The following is a 25,024-nucleotide window of genomic DNA, read 5'->3' on the forward strand; positions in this document are numbered from 1 at the left end:
GGCCGGACCGCGTCGCAGGCTGCCACCGCGGGGAGTCGCTTGGGCCAGCAGCACAGCACTGGAGGTGTTTCACCCGCTTGGTCGCCTTTGTCCCCCCCCCCCCCTAGGCTGTAAAATTCTCCCCGGAGCGAGAACTTGGTCCTCCGGGGTGCTGCCGTTACTTTTAGAGCAGACATGTTCACGATCGCAGTGGATAAAGCCTTTTCCAAGGGAAATAGAAATATCGGGAATATTTTATTATGCAGATGAAAGTACATTTGTTAATCAGAGAGTACAGGGTAACATGACATGGCTTTATGTAAAAGGAACATTCAAGTTGGATTTCTTTTAAGCATACGAGTTAGTCTTTACTGTTGATGGTGGCTAGTAATGCATGGATTTTACTAGCAGTATGCTTTTTTTTTTTTCTTCCATCCCGGTCATATAAAATGTATTTATAAAAAGTTAAAGAAAAAGGCACTTGATAACTATAAACATGATATTTGATGGCATTCAAAATTTCATTGAAAGGGCAACAAATAATCTTAAAGGAATGCTATTTTCCTCGAGCAAAACCATTATTTAAGAGTTAATACAGTATTTTGTCTTTAAAGTAACACTAACACTATTTCTAATCACGTCTTTGCTGTTAAGGCACTGTTTTAAATCCATCGAGTGGTTCAACAAAGACACACCGCGGCTGTAGGATGCAGCCATTCACACCCAACCCGACAAAGAATCACTTTTGTGCAATTTCTCTTAATGTCGGGGTAATGGTTTGAGCCATGTAGGGTACGACCGAGGCAAAAACATTCCCTGTGCCGAACTTGGAAAGTGAAAAAAAACAAGGACAAATCATGAATCGTTATTTTGAAGCGAAAGTGAAACCTCGAGTATAAGGTGCGGTGTCAGGCTGAACATGTGACACACAGAATGTAAAGCCACAGCAGACCTAAATTTTTGGAGATTACATCTTGACAACCCCCCCTTTTTTTTTTTTACTATTATCATGATCAATTTTCATAATTGTGACATAAATACATGCACACAACAGCCAAAATACATAAAATATAGACAATGCAGTTGCCAGCATATTTGAGAATATGCCATTTAAGAGCCACAGTGCAATGACGGGCCCTACAAAGCAGCTGTCCAACTGTTAAAAAGGTTCATCAGTGACATAAACTAAACGACTCATAACTATTTGTTCTTGAGTTTTAAGTTATAATGGTCATAGAACATTATTCTCACCAAAAAAGGTCATTTCTATTCCCTTACGTGCTATGTACCATTCTAAAAAAAGACTAATCGTCTCATAGAAAACAAAAACAGAAAAGAAAAAGCATCTTGCAGTTGCAGTTGTTTGATAAAACCACCAGAGGGAGACAAACCTGAGCCTGTGTGCTTGTCGGCGTCGGCGCGCACGCTACATAACAATGTACAGCAACCTGATTTGTCGGTTGGTCTGATACCTTTCTAGTGTTTCCTGCATAGTGGGGGTAACGGTCAGAGTGGAAGCCCAGCCACTCCGACTCTGTGTGCTGCACGCGGTGGGGGGCGGCGGCGAGGGGGTGGAGGGGATAACGGATGAAGACAATCCCGCCGGCCCTTTTTCTGGCACTAGCAGCATCGCCTGGCAGACGGAGGGCTCCGACTGAGCTTGAAGGAATCGTTGCTCTCCACCTCGGGGTTCTCCAGCGGCGGGATCTGTTTGCCTAAATTACGTCACAGAATAAAGAAAAAATTTATATAATAATAATAATAATAAAGATTTCAGTCATATGAAGAAGTCACATTATGTCATTGTTTATTATTAAACATTGTGCAGTGCGTGCTGAGCACGATCAAAACTCTAATTATTTCACAGTGGGACATGGGACGTGTACAATTCTACTCATCAGATCACGTCCATCCAACGTTGCTGTACATTTTGGCACAAGAATAGACACAAGGCTGCTGTATTTCTTAATTTTTTTTATATAGTAGTAGATAAACCAAATTAAATGAACCAAAACTACCCAGTAAATACTACTACAACTTATTATTTTTTTTATTTTTGTATTCTACTTAAAATGATTATTCTCTTTATTCATGTATTATACTACAAATTATTACTTTCTTTATTTATGTATTCTACTTAAAATTATTATTTTCCTTATTTATGTACCAGGAATTTGAATTGGCTATATTAGCGCATATGACATCAGCATAACAAAGCAGGATGATGAAGAACCACAAAAACCCACTGATTTTCTGAAAGAGTTCCTGAACGTTGACAGCATTTCGGGCACTGGTCTCGATGAAAATAGCTGCAATCGACTCCGCAAACTCCTTGGCTTCCTTCGTAGGCACTTCCCTGTAAAAAAAAAAAACAACAACAAAAACAAACAAAACATGGAAAATAAGTAAAAAGCATATCAACGATCAGGAAAAACCATGAACCAATCTCGTGAATACAAAACGAGCGTTTGCACCTGATGTCTCCTAGGTCATTCTTGTTCCCCGCTATCGCCACGACGATGTCCTCCGGGCCGTGCTCCTTCAGCTCCTTCACCCACTTCTTCAGTGTCTGAAAAGAGTCCTGGGGGGAGGGGCGGAGATGGGTCAGCGCTGGCCGTGGTGGGGCGGCTCTCTCCTCTTCCGCCTCTCCGCCTTTCTTGTTTTTGGATCGCAGGCGAGCGATCGGAATGCGAGCCGGGCTACTTTCATCCGGCGTTGGAAACGTGGTTAAGCTGTGGTTTCAATCTGGTACGAGCTTAAAGTGAGCTGCGCCGTGGTGATAAACGGCAGATTCAAGCACGTTAAACCCAAACGGTGGAGCCATAGACTGTTAAACCCTTTTGGTAGAGGTAGCAAAACCCTTCCCCGCTCTTACCAGTTTGGTAATGTCATAGACGATGACAGCAGCTGCCGACCCCCGATAGTACATAGGCGCTAGTGAGTGGAACTAGACAGGTAAACACAAAAAACAAATAATAGTCAAATATTGCAAAATATGCAAAATATCATTTTCCACGTTAAATGCTTCCTCGTTGGACTGTATTCACGTCGTCACAACATTATGTATTGTCCTTATGTATTGTTGTCCTTATGTACATGATGTATTGTCCTTATGTATTGATGTCCTTATGTACATTATGTATTGTTGTCCTCATGTACATGATGTATTGTCCTTATGTATTGTTGTCCTTATGTACATGATGTACTGTCCTAATGCATTGCTGTCCTTATGTACATTATGTACTGTCCTTATGTATTGTTTACTCATGTACATTATGTACTGTCCATATGTATTGTTTTCCTCATGTACATTATGTACTGTCCATATGTATTGTTTTCCTCATGTACATTATGTACTGTCCCTATGTATTGTTTTCCTCATGTACATTATGTATTATCCATATGTATTGTTGTGCTCATATACATTATGTACTGTCCTTATGTATTGTTGTGCTCATGTACATTATGTATTGTCCTTATGTATTGTTGTCCTTATGTACATGATGTATTGTCCTTATGTATTGTTGTCCTTATGTACATTATGTATTGTTGTGCTCATATACATTATGTACTGTCCTTATGTATTGTTTACTCATGTACTACTCAAAACAGGCAGAAATAAGCCTTATTCCTACTACCTTCTTGTTCAATTCTGGTCGAGAAATTCAAGACAGTCACGCACAGCCCAACTAAACCCCTGTAGAAATATATCACAGACTCAAACAAGTTGTTAAAGCAATATAAATACAAAGGTCAATAAATTATAAATGGCACTCCAAGTTTTTGTCCTGATGTATTGTCCTTATGTATTGTTTTCCTCGTGTACATTATGTACTGTCTTAATGCATTGTTGTCCTTATGTACATTATGTACTGTCCTTATGTATTGTTGTCCTTATGTACATTATGTATTGTCCTTACGTATTGTTGTCCTTATGTACATTATGTATTGTTGTCCTCATGTACATGACGTATTGTCCTTATGTATTGTTGTCCTTATGTACATGGTGTATTGTCCTTATGTATCGTTATCCTTATGTACATGATGTACAGTCCTTATGTATTGTTCTTCTTATGTACATGATGTATTGTCCTTATGTATTGATGTCCTTATGTACATTATGTATTGTCCTTATGTATTGTTCTTCTTATGTACATGATGTACTGTCCTTATGTATTGTTGTCCTTATGTACATTATGTACTGTCCTTATGTATTGTTTTCCTCATGTACATTATGTATTGTCCATATGTATTGTTGTGCTCATATACATGATGTACTGTCCTTATGTATTGTTGTGCTCATGTACATAATGTATTGTCCTTATGTATTGTTGTCCTTATGTACATTATGTATTGTCCTGATGTATTGTTGTCCTTATGTACATTATGTATTGTCCTTACGTATTGTTGTCCTTATGTACATTATGTTTTGTTGTCCTTATGTACATTATGTATTGTCCTTATGTATTGTTGTCCTTATGTATTGTTGTCCTTATGTACATGATGTATTGTCCTTATGTATTGTTGTCCTTATGTACATGATGTATTGTCCTTATGTATTGTTCTCCTTATGTACATTATGTATTGTCCTTATGTATTGTTGTCCTTATGTACATTATGTATTGTCCATATGTATTGTTCTCCTTATGTACATGATGTATTGTCCTTATGTATTTATGTCCTTATGTACATTATGTATTGTCCTTATGCATTGTTCTCCTTATGTACATTATGTATTGTTGTCCTTATGTACGTTATGTATTGTCCTTATGTATTGTGGTCCTTATGTACATTATGTATTGTCCTTACGTATTGTTGTCCTTATTGCATTATGTATTGTTGTCCTCATGTACATGAAGTATTGTCCTTATGTATTGTTGTCCTTATGTACATTATGTATTGTCCTCATGTATTGTTGTCCTTATGTACATGATTTATTGTTTTTATGTATTGTTGTCCTTATGTACATGATGTATTGTCCTTATGTATTGTTGTCCTTATGTACATTATGCATTGTCCTTACGTATGGTTGTCCTTATGTACATGATGTATTGTCCGTAGGTACGGTTGTTCTTATGTACATGATGTATTGTCCTTACGAAAGGTTGTCCTTATGTACATGATGTATTGTCCTTACGTACGGCTGTCCTTATGTACATGATGTATTGTCCTTATGTATGGTTGTCCTTATGTACATTATGTATTGTCCTTATGTACATTATGTATTGTCCTTACGTACGGTTGTCCTTATGAACATTATGTATTGTCCTTATGTATTGTTGTCCTTATGTACATGATGTATTGTCCTTATGTATTGTTGTCCTTATGTACATTATGTATTGTCCGTACGTACGGTTGTCCTTATGCACATGATGTATTGTCCTTATGTATTGTTGTCCTTATGTACATGATGTATTGTCCTGATAACCTGTATAACCTCCTGACAGCCTCATGAACCTTGACCCCTGGTGGACTGTGCTGTTTCCAGCTGCATCATGCCTGACTGAGGCACTATGCAAATAGATTGTAATGTGTGAATTGTTTGTGTGAAACCTCAAAACTCAAAAAAGACCTAAAATGCAGCGTTATTCCATGGAAAGAGACGCGTGCGCGCTGTGGACGTACACACCCTTTCCTGCCCGGCCGTGTCCCAGATCAGGAACTTGTGCAGCTCGTTTCCACACGGCACCGTCTTGGTGAGGAACGAGGCCCTGTGGACGGAAAGGACAGTTTTTGACGCTTTTGACCGCCATCTTTATGGGATGCCGAGAAGGCGCCAAAGAGAAACTCGGGTGGTTTTGTTTTTTTTATGTGTACAGACTGACTTTCTGGGTCGTGACACCAACCTCGTCCATCAAATACCAACCGCTCCGATTATTCTATTTCGGCATTTGTGCGAATCTCGTTATCGGCGTTGCCAGATGTTGAGAGGTGTGATGAGGGTGTGACAAGGTTGAGAGTTCATCGTGTAAGCGCGATTTGATTCGTATTATTTAGAAGTGACAAACATTTTCACACGGTTATTGAATGAATTTCAAATCCCGGTCGTGTTTTCGTAGTTCGTAGACCTGTTTTACGCTGAAGTAAACTACTACGTCCGCATCATCGTCCACCTTTTTTTTTTTTTTTTACAAAGTCTTCTCAAAATAACTTCAGTTAACTATATTTCCAAAGTAATTGAACCAAGCCCTATTTTAACAACATCAGCGTGTGCTGGCTAACTTGATCCCACAGGAAAACGCAGTATAGCATTGTGATATGATTCAATTTAGAAATCGCACTGAAAAACTCACATAATTGTGAGTGTGAGTGTTTCTATGGGGTTGATCTTTCCACGTTACTATCTTCTCATCAGCAGACCTGGCAACCGTGGGAAAATACTGTGGGCAGCACAAGTGAAACAGGGAGTCTCCGAGGTGTTTGAGTTCCTGCAGCTAAATGACTCCAGTTATTCACACCGTAGTCATCTCCTAATGAGGTGAATTACATCGTATGTGAGCTACTACAGCTAAATATACACAGTATATACAGTATACTAATTCATATCATTAGGCTATAGCGCTTGAAATGCATCATCTGGTAAAGTTACCAAACATGTTTACCTACTAGAGATGCACCCATTGCTATTTTCTTGGACGATTACGAAAAAAAAAAATCTGACCTGCTGATTCGGATTTATTTTGTCATAATAAATCATTGACGCTTAAATAACTTATACATTGTCGTCCGATCATTTTGAGTTTATATCCGTGATTGAAGAAATCTAATTTTCTCATCATTTGGTCTCGTTGGGTATATCTGCTGTACGTCAATGACAAATACATCCTGTGATCTGATCACGCTCACCTGATTGGACAGCTTCACACACAGACTACTGCTGCATATTTCAGTTACCACAACAATGAGATTACTCATTTTGACACTGTGATTATTATTGTTCATTATTCACTATGGAACAATAATAGAACATGAAACTGTCACAGAGTTCTAATAAAATAGAATATGGACTGTCACCAAGTTTCAGTAGAATTCAACCTGTAACTCTCACTGAGTATTACTAGGACACAACGTATAACTAACATGGAAATGTCCAGTTCAAACTTCAAATCAAAGTCTCTTTCACTTTTAAGATGCAAATATACATTTATATTATATTTATATGGTATTTACATTCCAAAATAAATTACAATCATTGCAAAAAAACACTAAGAATAAAATGACCGACTCTTCTCACTCTTGTTCACTGGAGCTCACCGTGCGTTAAACCGACCGAATCCAATGGAACAACTCGTTTTACTGAGGCACTCGTCAGGAACAGAGCCTCAAAAAAGTCGAACCTTTGCACCATGAGCAACCAGAGCAGACGCTGTGTAGTGACAGCCGTAGATACACAGTCTGCTCAATGTCAGAATATAGATCAATTACTCATCCAGTCTTTGTTTACCTTAAAGTACCTCCAAAAAGCCCACATTTCCCTCCTGTCGCTTTCCTTTTTAAGCGTCAACTACGCAACCACGTTACGTTACATTGTTTTCGGGTTTGAGTATCGTAGTATTTTTTTACCAGTATGGCACATGAGCACCGTATCGGGCATGGTTATTGTTTACCATGATCCAATGGCAATAATTTTTGTTTTTGCCTAGTTTCCGCTGGCTTTTCGTACCCGCCTATTTTGACCAAGGATTGCGTGGTCGGTACGCAACATGCGTGCAGCTCTGCATTATGGGCGACATCCTGTTTCAGAAGGGTCAGTTATCGCTATGCAATGTTTCCCTGCCTCACTCGGTCGTCGCAAGCTGTGGTTCCATGTTCGAGGGCCGTGCTGTGGAGCTCTTACCCGATGGTTGGACTTATGTTGTGGTCAAAGTGGTCTTGCACAAAACGGCACACGATGCTCGACTTCCCGACGCCCGTGTCCTGAAAAACCCCCCCAAAAAAACAACACCCAAGCAGATGTAGTGAGTATCTGTGAAGTAACTGAGCAATGTACATTCTCATTTGAAATGAAATCGCTTGACCCTATGTGTTGTGCAACTGATGAGCAATGTCCAACAGCAATACAAAAAAAGTAATTAAATAATAATCATGACAACAGCAATAATAATAATAGTAATAATAATAATAATAATGACAATAATAATAATGACAATAATAATAATGATGATAATAATACTTATATTATTATATTATTAATACGTACTAATCATAATAATAATAATAACGATGATAATAATAATAATATGAATATGAATATTAATAGAAAAGCAAACAAGTCGAATAAAGCTCTGAAGAAAAATGCAGAAGAAAAGTTTCCACGGAGCCCCGGCTTAGTTCATATTCTATTCTTTCCTCACAAAAGAGTCACCGGTCATTTCGCAAACTCCGCAGGAACGAAACGGGACGATGACGTAACGGTCGAAAAACGTCAGAAACGCCTCGAAAAGGGAGCCGGGGACCCACATTCCGCCGGTGTTTAAAAACCCTTCAACCTCGGACGTCAAAAGTTGTCCGAACTAAAAAGCAGCCTCATGCGGGCGGGGGGCGACGACGCGACACAGCGGCCCGCGGCGGTGTTTTGTTTTCCACTCGGTCTCTGTCGACGGAGAGCACCGTGGGGGGTTGTTTGTTTTTTTTTTTTTTGGGGGGGGGGGGGGGGTTTGTTTGGTTTTAGTTTTGTTTGTTTTTTTCCCCCGGAGGAATCCGTTTAAAAAATAAAAAATAAAACCCGCCACTCACCCCCAGAAGACACACTTTGAGCTCCCTGATGGCCATGGCAGCGCGGATGAAGCCTCCCAACCCAGCCCCCGCGGCGTCCTTCCTATCGCCGCTGTCCGCCCATGCTTCCCGGGGGGGGGGTTGCTGGGTGGGTTGGTTCGGCGCGGCGGCGGAACGGAGCCCTCCCCAGCGCGGCCCGACCGTCTCTTCGGCCGGTGGAACTAACGGGACGGCGGCGGCGGCGGCGGCGGAGCAGCGACGGTGACGCGCAGGGGTCACGTGTTGCCTGGCGGCGCCTCACGCGTCCGATCCGCGGGCGTGGGCGGCGCTCGCGCTGGGACGAGAATGTGCAATTTTGACGCGAGGGAGCGACAACGTCACTTCCGGTTGCTGCCCGCAAGCTGTTTTCAAGCTGCGTCCGAGCGAATCCGTGACAACAGCAATAATAACAACAATGTAATATTGATCATAATAATAATAACGATCATAATAATAATGATGTTGATGATGATAATAATAATAATAATAATAATAATAATAATGGTGATAATAAAAAGACAACAATAATAAAAATAAACAATAATAATAATAATAGTGATGATAATAATAACAATGCCCCGATATGTCGTTTATTTCAGTTGTGTATGTGTTGATTTATTTTTGGCTATTTACTTCGTAACTAACTTGGACCATGTGCAACGTTAAAGGTGCAGTGCGTAGGCTTCCAACGGTGTCCAGGGGCGATGTCGCGGCGATGGCGGCGCAACGCGGCGGCCTCTGCGGAGAGACGGTGGCCGGGGGAAAAACCGCGAAAGGCCCTCTCTAAGGCTGTGGTGTTGGGTTTTGTCCGTTCTGGGCTGCCGTGGAAGAAACATGGCGGGGCAACATGGCGGCCTCCGTGGAAGTGCACCCGCTCCAAATGCAGATATAATTGGCTCATTCTAAGGTGACGCCAACACAACGTCCCATTCCCATTTTCATGGGAGTATGCACAGAGGAAAACATACTTTTAAATATTATATTCCATTTCTGCCAAGTCTGTTCCATAAAGTTCCACACACTGCACCTTTAAAGTAAAAGGTGTTCCTACCAAGGCTGCAAGGAATCTTGGTGTCATTATTGATGACCAACTGACATTCTCGGACCATGTTGCCGCCGTCTCCCGGTCCTGCCGCTTCGCACTACTCAACATCCGAAAAGTCAGGCCGTACCTGACCCAATATGCCACTCAACTGCTGGTACAAACCTTGGTGATGTCCCGTCTCGACTACTGCAACGCCCTCTTAACAGGCTTGCCGGCCTGTGCGGTGAAGCCACTTCAGATGATACAGAATGCGGCGGCGCGACTGGTGTTCAACCAGCCAAAGAGGGCACATGTCACTCCGCTGCTCATCGAGCTCCACTGGTTACCTGTAGCCGCCCGCATCAAGTTCAAGTCTCTTATGCTGGCCTACAGAGTGATTGCTGGGAATGCTCCCGCCTACTTAAGTGCTCTTGTAAGAGCACATGTTGCCCCCCGGATGCTGCGCTCGTCAAATGAGCGTCGCCTGGCTCTGCCGGCCATACAGCCACGGCAATCCAGGCTATTCTCATTTGTAGTTCCACGTTGGTGGAACGAGCTGCCAAAAATGACCAGAGCGGGGACCTCCCTCTCTGTCTTTAAGAAGCACCTGAAGACCCAGCTCTTCAGTGAGTACCTCCTGTCCTAACCTACAATTACTTAGCACCACCTTGCAGTATTTATTGTTACACCAATGTTGTTGTTACACTAATCTCTGTCGCAATGTAGCTGAATGTTATTCTCCCTTGTAAGTCGCTTTGGATAAAAGCGTCTGCTAAATGACTAAATGTAAATGTAAATGTAAAATTGTTGCCATTTGATGTATTTGTGCCAGATTTAGGTTCAGCTCATTTTCGTCTGCAGTCCCTTGGCAGGTTACAACACAATGTCATGGACACTGGGGGATACAAAAGGAGTTCTGTGATCATATTCTGGGGGTTTGATTATTGCCGCTTTCACGTTATCGGTGGTTTGACGGGTGCTGGGTGGGAGAGATTTATTGATCCAGGAGGTCATTGGTGTGCCTGATGGATTTACGCATTTTGGGATGATGGGAGAAAACAAACACAGGCAAGTAGTGTTTTTGTGATGGAAGAACTCTGTCCTTGCGATGCCACATTATGTGGGGTTGGAAGATTAGGGAGGGGTCAGACAGGACCCCCAGGTCCCTGACCTCAGTTGGAGTGATGATAGCGGAGCCGTCAATATCTACACTGACGCCGCTTCTTTTGGGCGGTCGAAGAGCCCGCCGGCATGACCGGTCTTGTCACTGTTCATTTTGAGAAAGCTGCCGCTAAGAGCGGGAGCCCGGACCGTGACGGCGGAGGACCCGACCAAAGGGCAGCATGTACAGTGACGAGCAGAGGACCCAGCACTGAGCCCTGGGGGAAAACTTGTGGCGGCGGAGCTGCAGAGTAAGAGTTCCCCGGTGCGAAAAAAAAAATGTTGCTGGCCCTGAAAGAATAAGAACGGAAATATTTCAGGGTGTCAGGAATGGTTCCCAGCCCTGCCAGTTCCTCCAGTGTCCAGCAGAGGCCAACATGAATGTTTTGTCCCCGCAATTGTGATTTAATGTGTTCCATCTGTGTTTTGTGTCATTGGTATTTGTAACCCTGCCTGAGTGAGGCCCTTCTGCTTAGTCCTGAGTTTGCTCGTGCACCAGTTTCTCTCTTATCCCGAAAGATTGACGGTATTTCCGTTTTGGTCCGGAAACGACCTGGGGTCAACCTACGCTTGTGACACGGGGCAGCTCTGGCTACGATATGATGGGATATGATGGCACACTGCGCCAGAAGCTGCTGACAGGTCCTGTAGAGTGAGAATGGAAATTTGAACTCTTCCCCCAGTGCCATTTCAGTGCAGTTCCTATGACTGGTGAGGTCGCAGCTACGGTCAGAGTGTTTAAAATGTCGCCGGTCAGTGATGCCGCATGAACAGGGGTGCAGGTCTGAAATCTTTGTGGTCAGAGAGGCCGGTGGGTAAGCGGATAATGCGCTGGGTAGTGGGGGTGGGTTGACTGATGGAGCTGGTGTTATTTTGCCTCAAATCTTTCATGGGCTTCACGCAGGCGGTGGAAATTAGATGAGTTCACAACTTGGAATAGTAACATTTCATCTGCAGCGAGGAGATCCTTGTATGTGTGAGTCATCCTTAAAGGCCTTACAGTCCTTTAAGACTTCTGGGGCTAATGGGGGTCATGCTCCTGCTTATACAAGTTTTTAAACACCTTAGTTCATTAGCGAGAGTATTTGACGAAAGTGAGGCAAACTGACAGGTAGAGAAAGGCAGGTAAACACAAGCCAGTCACTAGGGAGGCGGGTCAGAGGTCAAGAGTGTGACGTTTTTGTTAGGAAGTTAAAACACTAAGCTCCTTTTTACACAAGTTAATATAGGTCTTTGAGGTCCCCAAAACTTTTTTTTTTTTTAATTTTTGCTGAAGATAACGCTCAGATTTTGCATTAGAGCTATTCTAACATACCTCTTAAATCCTGTTCCTGGCTCTCTGTTTCAGTGGGTGGAGTCACCCTCCTGAGGCCATGAGTTATGAGAGCCAATGGGGTTCAAACCCAGTTTCTAAACAAATGTGAGGTGAGAAATAAGCAATCCAGTTGCTGAACCTTCACTCATATTAGATCTACAAGGCCTCATTTAAAAGTTGGTTCAGACTTCCATCGCCGTGCTCCAAACTTGTGGGGGACACCGCACTGGGACTCTCGCACGCTTGTTTCATGAGAACGTCGGAAAATAAGAAATACATCTACAAAAACACATTGCTATTGGTTTCTTTTGGAGAAACGCACAGCGGATGGGATGGAGCAGATGACCAAATAAAGAAATCAGTGACAAGCTGACGTCAGCTCGTGCAGAGAGTAGAAAAAACCTTTGAAAGGTGAACGTTCAGAGCGGTCGGAAGCCTGAGCTTTTGGTTTCACAGCGTTTGGTACACTTTGGTCACACTTAATATGAACATCCAACATTGTAACACACATCCATCCTGGGTGCGTCCACGCAGCGGTAACCGCGGCAATAGTACACAACTTTGTCCCATTTGAAACTCCCATTAGCCTGAATGTGCGTAGCGAGAGAAGGTCAGTGTGTCACCTACTGCACATTTATTATCGCAGAGGAAGAAAACAAAATGGGGAAAAATTCAACTTCTCTCGTTATTACTGTATAGATTTTTTTGTTATTTAGGAAAATATGAACGGTTAATATACAGTAATATATATGACCGATATAGGTCCGACTTAAAATACAATGAGTGTGTGTTTTTACATCTGACAGAAGGATCCTTCAGCCAAGATGAGGGAGAAAAGCCAATTAATGAACGAGAACATCAAGTTAAGATGTCACTTTATTCTTCACAGCATTATTCTGTCTGAAACAATAAGCTACAAAGCCTGCAATAATAGGAAAATAACTTTATAAGAAGCTCATGAGTCCAATCTAGTATTAATCCGTTTCAATCACAGATTATTTGACAATAACATTTTGAATCATTAACCAGACAAAAGAAAAGAAAAGATTGCTTTGATAAACCCATGTCCAACGCACGGACACTCATGCTAGCAAAGTCCACGAAGATCAGAAATAACATTAAAAAAATTATATAAGACAAAATAAGAATTGAAAAATACAGTATGTTTGCAAAAGTTTTACAATATTATACATGACGTAAGTAGGCTTTGCCTTCGCTTTACATATCACAAACACCAAAGAATAATACCACAGTACTTCGTAATAGTCATAGGACAGTTACTCTGAAATGATTGACTTGTGTAATCTTAACCTCCTTAATCGCTCATAACTTATTTAATGAATAACGAATCTACGATAGAGAAAATAAATGTGAATAACTTTCACGTCTCTCTGCACATATTAAGGGAGAGAGAGAGACATGCTAGAGACACGCGTGGCGTTCTGTTAGGCGTGGCATACTTCTTCAAAATAATTTCCCAGGTTTCCTTGTTGATGTAGGGCGGAGGTTACAGATGACTTCTGTTGTGATTGCATTGAATGAAAAAAAAAAAAAAAAGCAACCAAAAAACAAAACAAAGAAAAAAAAAAAAAGTATATCAACAGATGATTGCTCAGTAAAGTTAGAATAGAAATGTCTCCAGCAGTATTTCCTTTCTTAAATATATTTAATTATCATTATTATTCTTATTATAAATTGTGCAGCAATGTGTGCAATTTTGTTGTGGACTGGTCATGTGATCCACTGGTCGGCTGCTCGGCATCTCACCGTTACGTTTATATTCATCAAGAAAAACAAAACAAACAAAAAAATACAATAACTACAATATATTTATGTATATATATTTATATATTACTAAAAAGCAAGTCAATTGAAACCAATGCATTTTCTTGAATGACCTTCCATCGCACCCAGAATACCATTTAAATATATAATATACAGACCAACAGGAAGTTCTTCAGAGTTCATAGAGCATTTCAATTAGTGGTTCTCTTAGATAACTTTGTCCAGTTATGGCACAGTGATCGAAATCCAACCGTGACATTTCAGAACGGCCAAAGAAAACTAAAGGGGATAATTAAGTTCAAATCGGATTCATTTCTTAATTATTGACGTCCTGCTGACTGAGTAATACATCTGCATCCAACTTGCAAGCTGCCATCCTTCTCCTGTCTCATCATAGCCAGCTCCCCGCTACAGGCTCTGCTCTATCACTGTGCTTTATTTTGTATAATTATTTGTGTGTGTGTGTGTGTGTGTGTGTGTGTCTGTGTGTGTGTGTGTGTGTGAATGAGATAACAAGTTACTCGAGCGGTGTTGCCTTTTTCGGAGGATCCGACAAGACAGATCTTTCAGTGGTCTAAATGACTCGCGAGCGCTGAGGCGTGCAGCACCTCACATGTTGGCCTCCCTCCGGTCTTTGCTCGGCGAGGGCTTGGCGGGATCCTTAGCGACCTTCCCGCTGGCCGGGGCGGGGGGCTCCGCGCCAGCCGCCACCGACGCCGCCACCCCGCCCCCCAGTGGGCGCTTGGTTTGCTCCTCGCTGCGGGCCTCCGGGCTGGGCTGTGCGGGCGGGGGCGGCTCGGCGACGGGCTGGACGGTCAGCTCCTGCTGCTGCTTGTGGCTCTGCAGGAGGCGCAGCTGGACACGGAGCTCCAAGATGGCTTCCTGCTCCTCGTGGATGGCCTGGTTTAGGTGGGTGTTTTTATTCTGTAAGGTGGGGCAAAGCATGACAGTGGGTAAGGACACTGAACTCCAGAGACGAGCTGAACGCAGCAGTTGTTTTCAAGACTCATCTCCACCGAGGTCCGGTCTATTCAAGTCAATATCCTCGGTCGGAATTGCACATACAATGATGAATGGCAGCGGGACTCGGACACAAAAACAAGCAGCTTGCACCGTGTTTCCCTCACCTCCAGCTCCTCGTTTTGTTTCTGCAGGTCTTCCAGGATCATCTGGAGCTCCTCCTCGTCCTCGCTCTCACTCTCGCTGTCCGACGAGTACTCCTCTGTCTCACTTCGACCCTGCTGGCGACTGGAAGAACACGCCTCCTTTGTTTAAGTTCAGACCGGACATACACTGGGCTGCTTTCATTTACACCAGAAAGACACAGTTTGGCTTTAGTGTGCTATACACACTAAATATTACACATTGTACAATGAGTCCAATTTAAAGTATATTTTCATGCACAAGGAATTTCTGAACAACAGGACCATGATCTATTTTAAGCACCCCCCCCCCCCGAGGCTGTTTTTCAGAAAGTTAAAAAAGGTCAACTTCAGCCACTTCGAGGACGCTGAGTGAAGCCAGACCTCGCTGTCTCACCTCTGTATGTCTGCGATCTCGGCCCTCAATCGCTCGATCTCCTCCTTCTCGGTGGCGATCTGCCTGCGCAGCACCTGCTCCAGAGAGATCAGCTCCTCCTGCTCCGTCAGAATCTCATTTTCCTAACGTCGTGAAGAAAGAGGGAAGGAGGATGATTCAAAAAATAAAATATAATAAAAGATATCAAACAGCTTGTGCAACATTAAAAAACATCACTATTTACATTGTTGAAATATTTGAGATTGAGAAATGACTGAATTGACTTTTGTAAATGTGTATGAGTTCATCTTTGTGCATTTCTCACCTGTGCCAGGAGGATGTTTATGACCTCTTCCTCATTCTCAGTCATCTCCTCTTTAGAAACATCCTCTTTCGACAGACTGGCGATCTCTTGCGCAATCTTACTCTCACACTCCTAAAACAAGGAGATGTGCGGAGACGCTCAGAAAACAATGCTTATAGAAAATAATGTATTCAATTCAAAGCTTTACATTCAACTGACTAATGTTCCAGGCTCAAGTGGTGGAATCATATTTTTCTTTTTAGCATTCAGGATTAAACAGCCTCCAAACAATAGAAGTCCCTCGGAGTGGCGACAATCGTATCAGAACACCCTTTGGCTTGGACAGTTATTATGGGATAGAGCATGAATATATGTCATAGCTTTATGCAATCACCAAAGAAAGAAAAGTTGAGAAAAGTTGTTTTACAATTTTACATTGTTGAACAAAGGACAGTTTGACTATTAATCTGCAATATTTTTCTTTTTGTTCCTGTACTGAATGACACAGCCCTACTAGATTGTGTCATTCAGTATTGTGTTTCTACATCTGGTTACGGTGCAGCCGGGAGGAGTGTCCGATTAGCAGGTCTAATGGAGAGTGCTATTGTTCGTGGGCCTTGGATTACAGACCACACACAGTAAGGGATCCCACTGCGGTAAGAGAGCAGAAGGTAATGCGAGGCCACACTGGAGCTCCACGCTGGCAGACATGAAGCTCACAGTGGCAGCCGTTCGCTTAATGTGGTTGCATTCCTTTTAACAACAACAATAGAGATGCACGATCCACTTTTTTTCAGACCCAATACATATGTGCCGATACCGAGACTGATTCCAATACCGGAGCACTTTTTTTCCCCAACGTGGAGTAGGAAAAACATTATTATTATTTATTATTTTTTTTTTTTTCAAAAAAATAAATTCTCTACTCCACGTAGATAAACTCTTGAATATAATAACAATACATTGAAATGGGTTGAGAAATGTACACGTTAAAGTGCTTTTTATCCAGAAAAAACGCAACTCCCGCGTTTACTTGTATTTATTTGCAGGTCAGTCTTGTCTGTTTCAATATGACAGTAACGTTGGCGTATTGCAGCAACATGCGGCGTCTATGGCGTGCACGGGGGGCGGGGCCGCTCGGGTGGAACAAGGACTTTCAGCGAATGCAATCATGGAAGAGCTCATTGCGATAAAAAATACAAAATCCCCTATATGGGTTTATTTTGGTTTCAAACCGGACGCAACCAGCAAACCGAAGGACGTACCTGTGTTGTTTTTACTCCTCATCCAGTGATTCGTGTCAGTGTGGCGCTGCATGAATAGAACTACAACTCCCAGTAGCACTAAGGCGGCACATATTATAGACGTCGGAATAATGGAGTCTTATTTTGAGGACCAACACTGCAGCTGAACGGCTGCTTCAATCAGTAAGGGTTTACCAAACTACAACTGCCAGTTCCTATTCGCGCATGCTGCCCGAATAGGAATCGGCGATGTCAGTCGGATAGCCGATGAGTGAATGACGTCAGTATCGGCACCCGATACTGATACTGGATCGGTCCCGTCTCTAGCCTGGTGTAAAACGGTGCAGACCTCCTGGATTGTTTTTCCATCAACACCAGTTTGCAGTCAACATAATTTCTCATGGCGTTGCCCAGATTGTACTTGCCTGGCGTTTGGCCTCTCTCAGTTTGCGCTTCAGCGCGGTGAGGATGCGCTGCACCTCCCAGAGACGCTCCTCCTTGGAAAGGTCCTTCACGCCGGCCTGCAGGTCCCTGTGCAAGCAGTTCAGCAGGAACTCCTGGCAACACGGGCATGCAAAGACGTTTTGTTTCTTTGACGAGTGTAACTTCAAATGAGCGCTGCGGCGAAACATCATCTGAAGTCGGTCAACTATCAACCTCGCAAACAACTAACGATGGAACAAACTTACGAAATTCCCAAAGCTCAACTCACGGTCAATAAAGTTCACAAATTATTAATTTGACCATGAAGCACGAGTGTGACAAGAATTGGCCAGTAAATCACTAAGCTGCAGGTTTTACGACACATGAACACGTCAACACTTCCTCAGCTTTCTTACAAATCCCATTTGCTCATTTGAAACATGTGTGGCGTTCCATGGAGGTTCCTTTCCAGCTGCTACAATCCCATTTCAGACATTTTTATATTTGCACTGGGCGGGGGAGATCAAAAAAAGGCCAAATAACATAATTTCTTTAAAAATCCACAGGGGCACAAAGTGAACTGAAGTGTTGACAATCTCCCTACGAGTGACGAAGTCGAATGCTTATTTACACTTTGTAAAGGGGAATGTACAACATGTCTACAACAAAATGTCAAGAACTTGTACAACAGAAGATAAGGTCAGTACTTTAAACTGTGTATAGTGTACACAGGACATCTAAATTCCTGCTTTGTGACCATGTATGTGTACATGAATCCAGTGTCAGTTGGGTTGTCATATGTACTGTAGGACTTAGGGCTGTACCCGACTCAGAATTTTGTCACAGATTGAGCCGTTCAATGTCAGTGTCGCTAGCCTAGGGTTGGGTACCGACCGACCCAGTATTAAACGGGTTCCGGGGCTAAATGGTTAAAGACCGTATTATCAATAAGCTTCGACGTTACCGGTACCGTTAACGGTATTGGAGAAATTAAGAAAATGTATTTTCTGTTTATTTAGGCTATATCACCTGTTTCTAACTTGCAATAAGGTTAATATATTCGTCTAAAAAAGCATTTTAGCTGTTATCAGAAGAGACATCTCTTCTCTCGAGGGGGCAGGGCCAGCTGCCTCTGGAGATGAGGGTGCAAATTGCCACAGATCGCCCCCTCTCCAAGCGTAATGCGCAGAAAATTAAGCAGTCTTAATTCTGCTCTTAATTTGTTTTAGTTTTTCTCTTAAAAACGAAAAGAAGAAACAATACGAATAGCGTAAAGTACGGGGCTCACCTGTCTCCGGATCTCCTCCTTGACGCTGTCCTGGGTCTCTGGCAGTGCCGGCATGGTGGCCATATTGGACCAACGCAGCGGACGCACCACAGGCTTGAGGACAACGTCACCAAACAACTCTTTTACATGGGTGAAGAACACGTAAAGAACTCTGTTTCCAATCTGAACATGGAGGAAAGGGACACATTAAGCATAGTGAAATGTTCATTAATGGTAGTTAGTAGATTGAGATCACAAGATCAATGTGTTCAGTCCAAATATCTAGACAAGAGGGACACGTGTTGATTTTGACAGTGTTTGGCCACAGCTGCAATAGGTTCAGGAGAAGTGGAGCAGCCACAGAGAGCTCCTTCTGGGAATACTTTAGCTCCTCTAAAGTGGGCCAGGGTTTCACCAATGAAAACAAGAACTCAGCGATTAAGCCTAGCTAGCTGCTACGCAGTATAGAGAGGTTTACATCAGAGGTATTTTTGGTCTTACTTTCCATTTTTTTCTCATTCCCTAATCACCCCTTCTGCTGTACACCTCTATTATCTTGAGTTTATGTTCTTTTTCTTCCTTCCCTCACCTGCACTGTGGGGTTGAGGACGATGGAGATGTTCTGGATGTTCATCTTGGTGTCTGCCTCCCGGGCAATCACGTGGTCCATGTGCGTCACAAGCCAGGACAGAAGCAGCCGGCAGCCGGGCACCGCCTCGGCCAGCAGCCTCTGAAACTCCACCACCTTCTCTGCCTCCGCCTGACGGCCGCAGGCATCCTCGAAGCGCTGGGCCAATTCACGGCTGAGCAGGTTTTCGGGCAGCTCGCGCAAGTACTGCTTGAGGAGGCTGGCAACTGTGTGAGGGTCGTACTCCTCCAGGCAGGGGCACTCCTCCCGGTCGTAGGCTGCCTTCAGCTCGTCCACCTTGGACTTCATTCCTGAAAGAGAGGAGAGAAAGGTGGATGAGAAGCTCACTGCTAGAATGTAGACGGTAAATATAACACACCTGTTCGGTATAAATAAGCAGCAAAACAATCACTTATGTAAAGAGGTTTTTATACCTGAGACACGGTAGATGCCTTCACACTTCATGCCGTAACTTTCAATGTAGTCTATGCACTCCCTAAAGATGGCGGGCAGCTGGATACCATCATAAAGAGCCGTCCTCTTGACGGCTTCGGCCAGCGGGGCGCCAAAGATCGGCCTGAAGGTCGGCACTTCCACCGGCAGCGGCTCCGCTTCTGTAGTCGGCTTCTTCTTCTTCTTTTTCTCCTTCCACTGCTTGACTACGTCGGCGGCTGTCAGGTCTTTGGACTTCTTGTCCTTGGCCTTGTCCTCCTTGGGCCCCTTTTCCTTCACCTTGAAGTCCTTCTCCTTCTTCTTGGAGAAGCTGGGCTTCTTGAACACATGGATCCCCTTGGAGCGCTTCATTTTGGACGGGCTCTCTGCCTCGTCCGCCGAGCTGTCCTCCTGGAAGGCGGCGTAGCCCTCGGCTGGAGGCGAGATAGGAATGGAGGGTTAGAAAGAGAATGAGAAGCCAGCTCTGTTAAATAACCCTCCTTCTGCGACGGTGGCAGAGCCATGACAGCGGTGGAACAGAAGCAGGAAGAGAGATGGGTAGGAAAGGGAAAATAGAACAAGGGGGGGCTAGAAAAAGAGGTCATGTGCCGATTTAGCATAGCTCCCATGGCACCTTCCTCTCTGAACCAGCTACGGAGTTTCAGTATTTTCAGGGCAAAAGGCTGCTGCTGAGTGTCAGAGATCGCCAGTGGCCTCTTTACAGTGAGTGTCCACAATGTTGTTTTGCAAAAAAGAGGGTTAGTGGGTATCCCGACACACCTTCACCAGGCTTTGGGTGTGCCCCAAAACTGTCTCTCTCTTCCTGTCTCCCACCATCGGCAGTTGGAAAAGCTAAATCTAGACAGGAAAAATAATACGATAACAACAGATTGGGGGGTGGACATGGAATAAATGATCCTTCTTTAAGACCACTGTGTATATGACATGAAAAAATTTGAAAGTGGTGTTTTTCTTTGGAAGGAAAAACCTGTTGCTTTGGTCAAACGCTGCACTTCATTCTTAAAATTTATGCTGGAAAATGTTCTTTTAATTATGGCTGGCAACATCATCATAACCTTGCATAACAACATCATTGAGTATATTAGAGCTGGCAATAGCTTTTCCGCCAAAAAAATGGATGTTCCTCGTAAATAATACATGCCAAAACCCACAATGCAAACTCAACATTGGGCTTGAATCCTATTCTAAACATAGTGAACCTTGTTCTCATCTCATACAACAGTGACGGGCTCTTACTTCGTTTCTCCTTCTTCTTAAACTTGTTCTTCTTCTTGTTGTGCTCCTTGTCGTCGTCCGATACGTAGGCGTCTGGCGGCTCATGGTGGTGACCATCGTGCGGCGGCGAGGGCTCGCCGGTGCGGTACAGACCGGGGAACTTGGTGGGACTGATCTCCTCAGAGCTGGGGGTGCGGGCCACGCTCCCTGGGTGCTCGGCCCTGCGCTGCTCCACAGGACTGCTGCTGGGGGGCAGGAAGCACTCGGTCATGGCTGCTCTGCCCGGTCACTCCGCCAGCTGGGGGGGCATTACTTCACCATCACACCTGAAAAAGAATCAAAATAGTCAACAATAGTTTACAGCGATTACGGGGTAGGGCTGTGTATTGTTTAAAAAAGATCCATTCTATACTAGTGGTCCACCGATATAGGTTGTTCAATGGCCGATGCTGATATTTAGAGAGCAGGGCGGGTGATATAAAATGCCAATATCATGTTATTTTTTCTTTTGCATCCGATAAAATAAAACAAATAATAACAAATGAGACAACATTTCTGAACTTAAATGAACATTTATTTAAAACTAATTTTATTGTCTGCATTGTCTCTTGTTTGCCTAAGTAGCTCTGATTCAATTCAAGATTCAAGATTCAAGATTTTTTATTTGTCACATACATATACATACTTCCATACATATATGCAGTGAAATGTAATGTAATCTGCACTCTATCTGGAGTAATACTAAAAATAATTTTCCAGTAATAAAAATCTTTGGCAGATGCCTTTGTCCAAAGCGGCTTTACAATACATTACATTTGTAACCCAGGTAAAATTATTATTTTATTGCTGTCGGAAAGAAGAGAGAGCGGAAAGCGCAGCTGGTACCGTTATATTGATAGTGCGGAAAATGAGTATTGAAACAGTTTCAAATATTCAAAATCGATACACATAGAAAAAGATAATTCTGTCAATTTTGTCAGCCAATGCCAATTATCTCAAAATGGCAAATATGGGCCCAATTAATCGGTCGACCGCTATTATGGCCAATCCCTTGAATTAGATACTAGTTTCAAAATTTGTCTTTCATTACAATTTCATTTATACACCAGAAATTCTAAGTTAAAGTCCACCTTTAACTGTTAAGTTCTACCTTTACTTTTATGATAGCTTTAAAATAGAAATGTCACTATCTAGTTTTTGGGAAATTCCCTTTTAAATAAAATGAACGACATGTGACATTTACTCTTAATGTAAAAATATTTAGTTTAATGGTTCACTCAATAACATGGAGGGTTTAACTAGATTTCAAATCTGGACATTGAATCAAATTTAGTACTCGTTAGTTTCAATGCATTCGGTCAAATGCCATTACAAAGATGTTTACAAGGAAACACAAGGCCGAAACATCTAGCAATAAAAGCAAAGCTGGGAAAACCAGAGTAAAGTAGGAGTGAAACCAGAAAGATCAATCACCCCGCAAGGCATTCTGGTTTGTTGGTGTGTGCTTCTGTATTTCAGAATGAGTTGGTTATAATCTTTGCGCTATCCTGTTGGGAAAGTGCATTGATTGCTGAGTTATACTGAAGAGGTTTGACTGTTGTGACTATAAGGGCATTTACGTCCATTACAAACCTCTGAGGAATAGCTATACTGAAAATGTAAAAAGAAAAAATTACTTTGCAAAGCAATGATGAATCTCCTGACAGCAGTACCAATATTGCCTTTAACCTAATTACTAGTAATACTCTAAGTAATAATTATTACTAGAGAAGATTTAGCTGGCTGTGACTGTGACATACAGCGGTTTGATACTATGACAAAATGTTCTTAGCCCGCAGGGATAGAACCCTACTGTTTTTTTTTCAGATTTTTATTATTTTTCTCCTGGGCATTTTTCTGGCTGAAAGTGTTTGGTGCAGAGCAACCACCGAACCCACGGACATGAATGAAATGTCATTGGATTCTGGGCAGTTCAGAAATTTTGTGGTCCAAGTTTGAGCCACATTGATGTATATTGGGAGCGGGAATTAGTGAAAACCCGTTGCTAATCTACCAGAAGTAGCCCAATGTTGGCAGAGCAGGGTGGGCTGTGGTGGTGGAGCCGGCTGTGGTGGAGCGGGGTGCTTTGTGATATCATCATCCAATTCTGCGTTCCATGGGAACTCTGAAAATTGTAACGGTAAATTGTAATTCGGCTCGATAAAAAGTGATGCTGCGTTTCATAAGAAATCGGAAAACTTTATTCGTAACTAATGCAACCAACCTGGACATTGTGCATTGCTGCCTGCAACTATTTGTATTGTATTGTTTTGTTTCAATAAAAAATAATTTAAAAAATACAATGAAAAAATACTGGTATAACATAGTTAGAGCAAACTGTTCATAAATGGCTAGTTGCATGAAATTGTTTTGTGCAAGCGGATGTATAAATTAACAATGCTGCTTTACATAAGTTCTTCCAGTTCTCCTTTATATATAATGTTATCATTATTGTCACAATATAACACTGACAATACTGTCAAGCAAAAATGGAACGGTCAACACAGCAGTTGCAACAGGACAGTCTATCCACCAGATGGGGCTCCGTCAGAGAAACCAGCACCTCACTCATCCTTCTAGTCACACCAATTGTCAGCAAAAATCACCTTTTACTGACAGTGCAGGCTCCGCATTGTGTTTTCACACGGAAAATAACTCAGTGGAAACGTCCTGGACGTTCAGTAAACTAATAAGCTTGGCACTTCGATGGTGAATTTTAATGCGCTCAATCATGCACAACAAATCTACAAAATGAAGCCACAAGCACTATATGCGTTAAAGACAGACACAGACCCGAGCAAGATGAAGCGTGCTTTCCCGTCACCTACAAGAGAATAACCATTTTGTAGTAAAGGTGTTGTTTACAGACTTATCTTAGGCCTGGGCGGACAATGATGACTACTAGCATCCGACCAATAACTCCAATTCCAGACCAACATTAAGACCTTATTAACCCACATACTAACCACAACTATTCACCACTTTGCAAACGGTTTACAGCCCGTTTGTCAAACATGTTTGTCCTTCCTTTATACCTGTTATTGAACAATGACTTAACAAATCAGCACAGCGGAATGCGTATTATCAGCTCAGCTACCTGGCAAAACCAAAAGGCAAGCTGTTGTCAAGGTAAACTAACGGGATTGTAGTTGAACAACACAAAAAAGAGAAACTTAACTCTTGTCATGTAGCATCGCGGGCCCATATGCTGACGTTAGCTTAGCTGCCTGCTAGTTAGCTATGCTAGCTGATAGGCTAGTCAGCCGATTAGTCACGTTTTAAGCCTCTATTGACATAACAAAGGCCACATTCCAGCCCAAGTCATGAGGGTCTGGTTTTCAAATTGTAATTCATGCTTCACGTTATAAACGTAAGAAATGAGTAACTTTACCAACTACCACTCCGCTCGACCAGTTTCGGCGCTGCTTCCGGTTGGCTGTATACTAAATAAACGGTTCCGCGCATGCGCGGTGCCTCGATGGGATGGTGGGAAATGTAGTTCGGTAAAACCGACGCGAACTACGAAACTTGAGTCTGGGAGATGAGGTTCGAATCCTGTATGGAATTCATCAAGAATGTTTAGGATACGGTTATCTTTGTGATTTTAACAGTGGTTTCCCCCGCTGCGTATGTGGGGTTGGGAAGGAAATTTGCTGAAAATGTTTTGATAACAGTCACTTTCATCTAAATTTGGCGTGACCGCCTGCCAGCCTCACACTTCCCCGAAACCCTGTGGTCGGACGCGGGAGCCGTGATGGTCAATCAGCGCATATGGAACACATTAGTTTCCCTCCTTTCTCTGTTGGCACAGCTCTCTCGGACCCCGCAGCTGCGCTGGCAAAATGAGGCCGTGATTCAGTATCACAAAAAACAAGACAGACAAGGTCTCATTGTGCGTCTGGCACATTAGACAAA

General features: G+C 42.9%; 2 protein-coding genes across 2 annotated transcripts; both read right to left on the reverse strand.

Annotated features, from left to right (window-relative positions):
- Positions 1–221: 221 nt before the first annotated feature.
- rab31 (RAB31, member RAS oncogene family) lies at positions 222–8,973 on the reverse strand. The gene is made up of 7 exons (XM_080011052.1): positions 8,716–8,973; positions 7,817–7,896; positions 5,609–5,690; positions 2,855–2,926; positions 2,454–2,560; positions 2,226–2,335; positions 222–1,694 (listed from the first exon to the last, which is right to left on the reverse strand). Exons 1-7 carry the CDS (start codon positions 8,749–8,751, stop codon positions 1,600–1,602), a joined length of 582 nt encoding a protein of 193 aa, XP_079867178.1. The 5' UTR covers positions 8,752–8,973; the 3' UTR covers positions 222–1,599.
- Positions 8,974–13,091: 4,118 nt separating this feature from the next.
- ralbp1 (ralA binding protein 1) lies at positions 13,092–24,546 on the reverse strand. The gene is made up of 10 exons (XM_080010294.1): positions 24,501–24,546; positions 21,092–21,396; positions 19,837–20,268; positions 19,364–19,713; positions 18,796–18,957; positions 17,510–17,641; positions 15,862–15,972; positions 15,558–15,679; positions 15,146–15,266; positions 13,092–14,942 (listed from the first exon to the last, which is right to left on the reverse strand). Exons 2-10 carry the CDS (start codon positions 21,339–21,341, stop codon positions 14,628–14,630), a joined length of 1,995 nt encoding a protein of 664 aa, XP_079866420.1. The 5' UTR covers positions 21,342–21,396; positions 24,501–24,546; the 3' UTR covers positions 13,092–14,627.
- Positions 24,547–25,024: the final 478 nt, after the last annotated feature.

The sequence above is a fragment of the Zeus faber genome (assembly GCF_960531495.2).
Source record: "Zeus faber genome assembly, chromosome: 12".
Classification (NCBI taxonomy): Eukaryota; Metazoa; Chordata; class Actinopteri; order Zeiformes; family Zeidae; genus Zeus; species Zeus faber.